Genomic DNA, 10,168 nt, shown 5'->3' on the forward strand with positions numbered 1-10,168 from the left:
TAAAGGGGCTCCCCCAACCGGTTTCTGCTGGATATTTTCAGCTCCCAATATGATGTTTTTGTATTTCTCTTTCAGTATTTACTTTCTTAGTTTGGCTTACTCTACTCACTCATTCAAAACACAGAGTGGCTTACAAAACCTTGCAAAGGAGACGTGTATAGATTTTCCTGTCTGTCATTTTAATTTTTTAAATTTGAGCTAAATTATCTCAGTTTAAAACACTCCACAATGTGTCGAAACTCTTTCCTTGAGTAGCAACATATTCCTTCACTAAGCCTTGTCAGTGATGTGCCAGCATTTAGATTGCTTTCCATTATGAATACGTATAGTTTTTCCCAAATAAAATCCCCACTCTTCCTTTACTGAAGAAGTATTCTGAAATAAAGATCCTTCTGAGGGTGGACTGTGGCTTGATGGTGTTTCACGCCTGAGCAATAGGAACTACGTTACCCACAATGCCAAAAGCAGAGTGGCAAAATGCTGAGCCAAAGAGGGCAGTTTTTGCCTGGCAGGGTCTGCAGATACTGGGCGGGACTTCCTGCATGGCGTCCTGTCTGTGGTATAACTTCCCTTGGGGAGATTTGTAGAGAAATCTGAGCTTTGGGATCCTCAAGTTGAACTCTTGGTAAGAGAACGACCTGATGCGGGGTGACAGCCAATGAGACCATCGGCAGCGGTGGTGCCCACGCGAGGGTCCCTGCGCCATCAGCAGAGTCCGATGGCGGCGCTGAAGCACCCGGCTCAGGTGAGTGCTGCACGCTAGGCGCTCCCCACCCTAGACACTTGAGCACTAAGTCCATTGAGGGCTACCGCTCAGCTCATGTCCCTGTGGAACAAATCCCTGAGTGCTTAACCGTGCCAAGCCGGTGGGTGGGGTCCCTATTTCTCACAAATGGTGTAATGGGGCATGGGAGAGTAGGACCAAGAGATTGATTGGTTGATTTGTGTGGGTAATGTCCTGTTTAAGCGCTTGAACCGGGAGCATTCTAGCCTAAAAATGACAACGTGAAACTATTACCTATGTCCTCAGGGACATGGGAGCCAACGGGACCGAATGGAAGATAAATGTGGTCAGAAGCTACTCAAAATATCCCAAAAGCTGCACGTAGTTAGAGCGGACTTGAAGGGGATATACGGAGCCCTAGGAAGGTTAAACTTTGTGCAACATCCCACAGCTGGTATGACTCAGCATTGTGCACTTAGCTTTAGAGATAATCTAGACATACAAAGGCCATGGAGATCCGGGACTGGACAGGGGTCACAGGGAGGCCTGAGCCCATTAAACTCTACCATGATCCTTGACCCTAACAACTTTCTTCCAGCAGATTCCCAGATCTACAGAAATGCGCATGATCTGTGCACAGGTGAGTGGAGAGTGTTCCAGAACCTCACCAGTGTGGCCCCACTCTTTGTCTCATGTTGGTAGTAAAATTCATTTTTGTGGGGCTTCTTAAGAGTGGAATGTAAATTCTAGTATGAAGGCATACCCCTGTAATCTCAACACTTGGGAGGACAGAGGCAAGAGGATCACCAGTTCAAAGCCAGCCTGGGCTATATAGTGAGACCCTAAGAAAGACAGAACGATTGGTAAAATGGCTCAGCACTTGCTACCAAGCCAGAGGACTTATGTCAAGCCCCAGAACCTACATGGTTTAAGAGAGAACTAACTCCTGAAAACTGTCCCCTGGTTTCCACATGTATACCCACATACATACACATACACACACAAACACAGAACGAACGAATGAATAAATAAATAAGTAGGAAACTGAGATTTCAAAATCCAATTGGCTGGGATGCCAGCCAATAGCTAGTTACACAGATCTGAAACTCGGTAAAATTAAGCATAAGAAATAGAATTGGGTCATTTTTGTTTTATTTTTTATTCTTTACTCCTTCATGTTCTAAAGGCTGTCTTAACTCCTTCGGTCAAGTGATACTCCTTCCTGCCTCGGCCTCCTAAGTGCTTGGATTATATGTGTGTACCATTATGCTCAAGAGGAACCTGATCTTAATAGAATTACCATTGGAAAAGTAAGGGTGGGAGTCATGACTCTGCCTGATGACTGAGCATCTAGCTAGAGATGTAGATATCATTAGCAGACCTGAATGAGTGAAGGAGCTGTAGGAACCATGGGAGAATGTTGCTGATCTGGTAGCTGGCCAAAGCTTCCATAGGAAACATGGAACTTAATGTAGGTAAAAATAAATAAATTCAATTAAAACTTAGGGACACTAAGGTGCCACAACACAGTTGTTAGTATGAGTGTCAGCTCACACACACATACATACCTCACCGGCATTTTGGAGGGACTCTTGAATCATCTGAAGAGTGAAGAGTTTCATTCAGACTGAGAGCTCAAGGGCACAGGTCTTCACTTTGGAGTATGTCTGGAGAAGAGGGCCTCTGTAGCTAGACATTTGGCAGAGTTCTGTTAGAGAAGCCTGTGACTGTTGAGGTGGCATTGAAGATCACTCAGGGATTTCTTCCATAGGGACAAAAGTCATGCCAGCCAGACTCTGAGTTCTTCATCTCTGTTAATTAAAAAGTTAAAGATGGGAGAAGAGCTCAAAGAACAGTTTATTAATAAGCTTTCTAAACCCTTCAAATACATGAAGAGGAACATTGATTGCTGAGTACCATTATCTCTGTGTTTGGAGTTATCTTGGGTTCTAGGTGACCCACCCAGACACATATACACACCTTTCCTTTTGTTTGATAGGCATTTTGTATTCCTCCGATAGCAGGAAATGGGTCTCTGCTTCTAACCACAAGCAGGAAAACCGTTGCATTAGGACTCCGTGGCTTAGCAAGGAAGCAGCTGTGATAGGGTCCCTTGCCTTAGTACATGAGTAATTATGGACTGGCTTGATTAAGAGTGGGTGCTCCAACTTCTGTTCTCTGTGGCATAACAGGTACAGAGAGACCTACCATATGCAAGGGAAATATATTATGTTTCACAGGAATCAAAACTCACCACCTCTTGCTTAAGGCAAAAAGCCATTAAAAAAAAAAAAATTCACACTGTGATTTTTGTGCTCCACCCTCTCCCACCCTAAAGGCCTACATCCTTTTGATATCCCTTTATTGTCAGATCCAAAATTCATAGCTACTCCCTCCTCACCCTTCTTTGATTGCAGTGGGAGGACATAGTAATCTGGGAATACAATGACCAGTAAGCCTCCATGTTTTGGACCTTTTTATTGTCTCAGGAAGAGCGTGTGCAAAGGAAGGATGTATGGGTGCATAAACCAGAAATCATAAAAGAAGTTGGTCATTGAGTGGCTTGTCTCCATGACAGGGCTGTGTGACCTTTGAGGACGTGGCTGTTTACTTCTCCCAGGAAGAGTGGGAACTCCTGGATGAAGCTCAGAGGCTACTGTATCTTGATGTGATGCTGGAGAACTTTACACTTATAACCTCACTGGGTAAGGTCCTCATGCCCACCCCTGTGTCATGGTTCCCATCTTTCTCTTTCTCCCAGAGCCAGCTCTGCTCTTTCCACAGCTAAATTATAGACCATATTGACTTTCCTACCTTCTTGGCAGGTGTGCAGTTTGAGACATGAGCCCTCCTGCTTCAGCCACCATACCTCTACTCTTCCATCATGGACTTATACTTCTGGCTAAGCTGTGTGCGCTGCCCTAAGCAGCCCTGACTCATACCACCCCACAGCATTCATAAAAATGTCTAGGTGACAGAAGTCCTGCAAACAGGGTAATGGGTCTGTCTGTCTTAGTTGATAAAGGAGAAAGGGTTTATTTAGGCTCAACAGTTTCAGGCTATAGTCCATCTGGCAAAGAAGTCATGACAGCAGGAGTTTGAAAAAACTGGTCACATTACGTCCACAGTTAAAAGCAGAGAACAATGACTTAATGCATGCCATTGCTCAGCTCACTTTCTCATTTGAAGTTAGCCCAGGACCCCAAGCCCAAGGAATAGTGCCACTCATAGTGGCAGGTCTGTTCTTCAATTAGTGTAATCAAGATGTTGCCCCACAGACATGCTAGGAGGCCCTTCTCCCAAGCCATTCAGCATTGTGTCAAGTTAACAGTTAACAGTAACCACAGCCTCTAAACTGACATTGCCCCTTTCTTAGTCAGATGACCATGTTCAGATCCATAATTCCTTTTACGCCAAGTTCTGCCCCCATCTAGCTGATGTCTGATACCTGCCTCTAGGAATTCTGTATGTTGTGATGGTTGCCGCTTATGTAGGCTGTACTGTAGTACAAGGCCCTCTATCCAGGCCTCTCTAAAGTACTGATTGTTTTTTACCACTCATCTATCTTGTCTTTCTTTTGGACTTACACTGTCCATTTTCTATGTAGTTGAACAACTGGGGGTGTGGGGAAAGTCCTGATTTCTTTCACAAGGTGGACATGTCAAGATGGTCTCAGCAGTCCCCAGCTCCTCATGAGTAACAGCTGATATAGAGTATGGTATCAGGAATACCATATCAAGCCAGGAATCTGCAGGGTGTCTGACAGTATTATGATGTGAGTGTGTTGTGTGAAGTATTTCCTGCTTACAGTGTGAGGTATGAGCCATCATGTTCCAGCCACCGTGCTATCATGGAGTCTCGTCCCTCTGGAACTGTAATAAATCCTTCCTTCTATAAGTTGCTTTGGTTTTATCACAGCAATGGAAAGTAACCTATATGCTAACCAAACAGAAAGTAATTATGGGATCTGGGCTTTTATAACTTCTCTGTCTTCCCAGGTAGCTACTGGTCTCCGGTAATTCAGTTTATCTAGCAGGAATTCAGATAGATCACACAAGTTAAAAGACTTCTTCCACTTAAATGCAGGTTTTTGAGTATTTTCTTGTAATGCTCTGAGTTACTTTGGTGTCTGTAGTAATATTTCCCTGTTCATTTCTGATTTTGCTAATTTGAGTCCTCGCTTTCTTTGTATTATTTGAATCAAGGTCTGTGAATCTTTGTAGTGTTGTCTTTATTGCTGTTTCATTAATTTCTTTATGCTTATTTCTTGCCATCTGTTGCATCTTGGTTTGTATTCTTGTTTTTCTAAATTCTTGAGTTGCCTTCATTAAGTCATTTATCTGTGCCCTTTTTAAAATTATTTTTAATGTAGGCACTTAGAACTATATACACTTTCCTCATAGGACAGTTTTAATGTGTCCCAGAGGTTTTGTTGTGTTGTGATTTTATTTTCATTTAGTTCCAGAATTTTTTTTTAATTTCTTCTTTGGCCTGCCCAACATTCAATAGTGCATTTAGTCTCATTGAATTTGTGTGCTTAATAGAGATTTGTTTGCTGTCAGTTTGAAGTTTTATTGTTTTATGCACACAGATGTACAAAATTATTTCTATTTTCCTGGAATTGTTAAAATGTGTTTTATATCTAAGGACATACTCTATGTTAGAGAAGCTCTCATAGGCTGCTGAGAAATGGATATTCTTTTGTGTTTGGTGAAATATTCTGTAGATATCTATTAAGTCCATTTGATGTATGATGTCGCGTAATGGTGATGTTTCTCTGTTGTTTTTTTTTTGTCAGATAACTTATCAGTGGAGAAAGTGGGGTCTGGAAACTACCTACTAATAGTGGATTGATGCTTACCTGTCTTTAATTCTAAAAATTTACCTTGGTACATATATGTTTAGGATAGTAATGTCTTCCTGGTAATTGTTCTATAGATTAGAATGAAGTATACTTTGTCACTTAAGGTTAGTTTTAGTTTAAAGTTTGTCAGATATTCCTGTAGCAACTCACACTTGCTTTCCTGGTCCCTTTTAATTGTAGTACATTTTCCCTAACTTTCACTTGAAGGTGGCACCTACCTTTAAAAACTGAGATGAGTTTATTGTAGACAACAGAAAGATGGATTTTTGTTTGTTTAGTTTTTGATCCACTAAGCAGCCTGTGTCTTTTGATTGAAGAGTTGAAGATGTTGATAGTTAAAGTTATTGAAAGGTGTGCATTGATTATAGTCATTGAGTTATTATTTGCAGTCTGTGTCTCTTGGCAATAATTATTTCTCTTCATTGCAAAGTATTGCTTCGCATATTTTGATCTGCTAGATATGAATTCTTTTAGCCTGTTTGTGTAGGCTTAGATATTTCAAACACCTGTTTTATTTAAAGTTCTTAAATGCCTTTTCCTCCCTTCCAACAACCTGACCTTAGGTAGGAGATTAATAGGGAAAGGGGCTGTAGACCTCTTTTATCTATGTCGTGCTGATAAGGGTCAGTGGTTTCTTTGAGGATTACCAAAATCAGTTGTCAGGATGTCAGCAGTCTAGTAAAATAGCAGTGGCAGCAGCACATGTCAGCAGAAGCAGAATGATTCAGTAGAAGCAGCTTGGCTCTGCCCAAATGGTATGAGTCTTCCCGAAGCACTAAAACTCCAAAAAAGCATCACGAACAGTTCTCTGGAGCAAGCATTTCTCTCTTCAGTGGTTTGATGTTCTTGGACACGTGGTTTGCAGTGTGGGATCTGGATTATTCCAACAGCAACTGAACTGCATGCTTACAGTTACAGTTCAGTCTTTATACCAAAAAGAAGGAAGACCAAAAAAAAAAGGAGGTGGGTGTAGGTGGAGAGATGGCTCCCTGATTAAAAGCACGTGTTACTCTTACAGAGAGCTAGACTTCGATTCCTGGCATCCGCATAAGGCAGGTCACTAATCTACTGCAGGAGATTTGACACCCTCTCTAGTCTCTGTGTGTATGTGCACATATACACAGACACACTTGTATACAGAATACATGAAAATGCAAAAATAAGGGGCTGGAGAGGTGGCTCAACAGGTAAGAACAGTAGTTGCTCTCCCAGAGGAACTGAGTTCAATTCACAGCACCCACAGGACAGCCCACAACTGTAACTCTAGCTCCAGAGAATCTGATACACTCATGTAGACACATATGCAGACAAAACAGCAATGCACATAAAGTAATAAATCATTTCAGAAAATTTTTTAAAGAAATACAAAAATTTCCAGAAAAGAAGAGGAGACTAAGGATGTAGGCTTTAGAGAAATCATTCTACTTAACATCTAGATGTTCCCTATAAAGGAAGAACTGGCTATTTGCCGTATAGTCTTTATTCTCATCTTTTATAGAAACATTTAAACATTATTTCTTTTTTTTCCACCAACCACAGAAATGAAATTCGCCTTAGTTGGCTACAAATAGATTTCTGGACACAAGCTAGTCTTTCAGACAGAACTCTGCCAGAGAGTTAGATTTGCTCTGGGAGACTAAATTGGTTTATGTCATTTTCCTTTCTCCAACTGACCCAACTTACATCTTTGCAAGAAAAGCAGCTAAAACCTGGGGCAAATATTTTTCTCATGTATCCTACAAATCATAAGATAATCTAAATATAAAGCTAAGCATATAAAATTTAAAACAGAAAGAGCCTCCACTCATGGTGTGTTCAATAAGGAGAATGAAGTTAAAACATAATTGGTAATTTCAACCTCAGTCAATGTGTTCCTCACCAGGTTCTCTCTCCTTTCAGTTTGTTGGCATGAAGCAGAGACTGAGGAAACAACCTGTGCCCAGAGTATTTCACCAGCGGAAGGGCCCCGGGTCAAGGCTCCAAAGGAGGGTGTACCCACACAGATGCCTCATCCACCTGACGTCTGTATCACAGTCCTGAAAGACATCTTGCATCTGAGTGAGCTGCCTGGACAAAAATTGTATTTGACTGAGGTGTGTACCAACCTCCTCAAGCAGAAGCACCACAGAGCCAAGAACTGGCTAAGGGGCGACGTGGACTTGCTTGTAAAGAGCTGTGTATTCCATGTGTCAAGGAATCCTCTCATCTGTAGGAAGACTGGAGAGAAGTTCCCAGTTATGTGGAATCTTCTTCAACCCAAAGCCATTCCCAATGGTGAGAAACAAAACAGAATTAAGCATGGAACAGCTTTTCATGGTGATAAAAATAATTCTAAGTCAGAGGAATATAAACAATCTTCTAGCCCCCAAAACAGGCTTCTAGAGTACCCAAGAGTTTGCAGTGAAAAGGGGGGTTTTGAGTCTAGCAATTGTGAACAAGACTTAAACAAGTACTCACTTGCACCATCCCAGACAGACCAGACTGAAAACAGACCATATGAGTGTCATGACTGTGGAAAATTGTTTGGCCAGAAAGCCACACTTAGAATACACCAGAGACGGCATACTGGAGAAAAACCGTATAAGTGTGGTGAATGTGGAAAGTCTTTTTGTCAAAGCTCCAACCTCAGTGAACACTGCAGAGTTCACAGTGGAGAACGACCGTATGAGTGTGTGGAGTGTGGGAAAGCCTTCGGGTGCCATTCAAGTCTTCTTCGGCACCAGAGAACACACACAGGAGAATGGCCATATGAATGTGGCGACTGCGGAAGATTGTTTAGACAGATCGTCAGCCTGGTTACACACCAGAGGACTCACACTTCAGCAAAGCCTTATGAATGCGGACAGTGTAAAAAGTCCTTTAGTCACAAAGCCACTCTTACTGTCCATCAGAGAGTTCACACTGGAGAAAAACCCTATAGTTGTGAAGAATGTGGGAAATCATTCAGCCAAAGTGCCAACCTTATCAAACACTCCAAAATTCACACTGGAGAAAAGCCTTATGAGTGTGGAGAATGTGGTCTATGCTTTCGTCAAAGAGCCACCCTCATGAAACACCAGAGAACCCACACTTCAGAAAGGCCTTATGAATGTAGAGAATGTGGTAAGTTCTTTAAACAGTATTTCTACCTCATTGAACACCGTAGGATTCACACCACAACTGAATTTTATGAGTGTGAACAGTGTGGGAAATCTTATACCCAAAAAGCTACTCTCGTAAGACACCAGAGAGTCCACACAGGAGAAAGTCCTTATAAATGTGAAGAATGTGGGAAAGCCTTTGAATACAAATCCAGACTTGATCGACATGAAAGAACTCACACTGGTGAGAGGCCTTATGAGTGTGCCAAATGTGGAAAATTCTTCAGGGAAAGCTACAATCTTGCTGAACACCAGAAAATTCATACTAAAGCCAAGCCTTATAATTGTGATCAGTGTGGGAAGTGTTTTAGCCGGAGAGCTGACTTGGTTAAACACCAGAGAGTGCATACTGGTGAAAGGCCTTACACATGTGGTGAATGTGGGAAAACCTTCAGCCGAACTACCAACCTTGTTCAACACAGAAGAATTCACACAGGGGAACGGCCGTATGAGTGTGACCAGTGTGGGAAATCTTTTAGCCAAGTATCTACCCTCATTCGGCATCAGTTACTTCACACTGGAGAAAAACCCTATAAATGTAGCAAATGAGGGAAAGCCTGAACAACCGTCTAGCATCTTCTAACGCCAAAAATGTCACAGAATGGACAGAAAGTGTGGAAAGCCCTTCAACACTAGGTAGACCATCACAACTTGAAAACACCCTGAGACCTCCCAAGGATATTACATTGTTGTTCACTGTAGCAGAGTAGAGAGCCTCACACACGTGTTCAGAGGGGTAAAGTACTACATGAGTTAGTTCTAGGCATGTGTAATTTGTAGTTTGTTCCAGAGCGACCCTACACATTTTAGACAGTCTGTCTCCATGGCCAGAATTAAATAACCGCCATGAGGTCTCATAGAAACTGTCTCTGCCCTTGCACTGGGTGCATATGTCTCCCCCACTTCCCTACTGAAACCCATAACTGGCCTGTGCCTTGCAAATGACTGTAATCTATTTTTCTCACTGAATATGTCTGGGTCTGTATTTTGCCCTTAAGAACCTGGTATGGGGTTAGCTAGAGGCTTCAGAGAGGAATATCTTAATTTTTTGTCTCACATGATTCTTGGTGCTGTTTACAAGCTCCACACCACTAGCCGGTAATGCCCTGCCATTTCATGCAATAATAAAGGCCTTAGGCTTTTGTGTTTTTCCTGTGTACTTTTACTCAAGAGTATCGATTCACAGCCTTGGTGGGTAAACTACTGCGGTAGGCAGTTTGTACAGAGATTGGAACGGTGTTTGGAAGCCGCACTATTCATGCCTCAGTGTGGCTCCTGTCACGGGAAGGAGTAGCTCTCGTTTATGTCACTTTCTAAACTTCTGGTGGAACAAGGCAGGGTATTCCATCCTAGCTTTTTCCCTCAATGCCCGCTTTTTATTTCCTGTTGGGAGGAAGGTGTTTTGTTTGTATTTAGACCATAGATTACCCTGAAAGTGAG

General features: G+C 42.2%; 1 protein-coding gene across 3 annotated transcripts; it reads left to right on the forward strand.

Moving 5' to 3' along the window:
• Window positions 1-543: 543 nt before the first annotated feature.
• On the forward strand, window positions 544-9,950 carry LOC129687659 (zinc finger protein 883-like). Of its 3 annotated transcripts, none has more exons than XM_055622152.1 (4): window positions 544-745; window positions 1,323-1,364; window positions 3,303-3,429; window positions 7,488-9,950. In XM_055622152.1, exons 1-4 carry the CDS (start codon window positions 659-661, stop codon window positions 9,275-9,277), a joined length of 2,046 nt encoding a protein of 681 aa, XP_055478127.1. In that variant the 5' UTR covers window positions 544-658; the 3' UTR covers window positions 9,278-9,950. The 3 variants fall into 3 exon arrangements, with proteins under 3 accessions (XP_055478127.1, XP_055478128.1, XP_055478129.1); XM_055622153.1 differs by having other exon boundaries at window positions 1,326-1,364; XM_055622154.1 differs by lacking the exon at window positions 1,323-1,364.
• Window positions 9,951-10,168: the final 218 nt, after the last annotated feature.

This window comes from Psammomys obesus, unplaced genomic scaffold (assembly GCF_907164565.1).
Source record: "Psammomys obesus unplaced genomic scaffold, mPsaObe1.curated_primary_1811, whole genome shotgun sequence".
NCBI classification, from domain to species: Eukaryota; Metazoa; Chordata; class Mammalia; order Rodentia; family Muridae; genus Psammomys; species Psammomys obesus.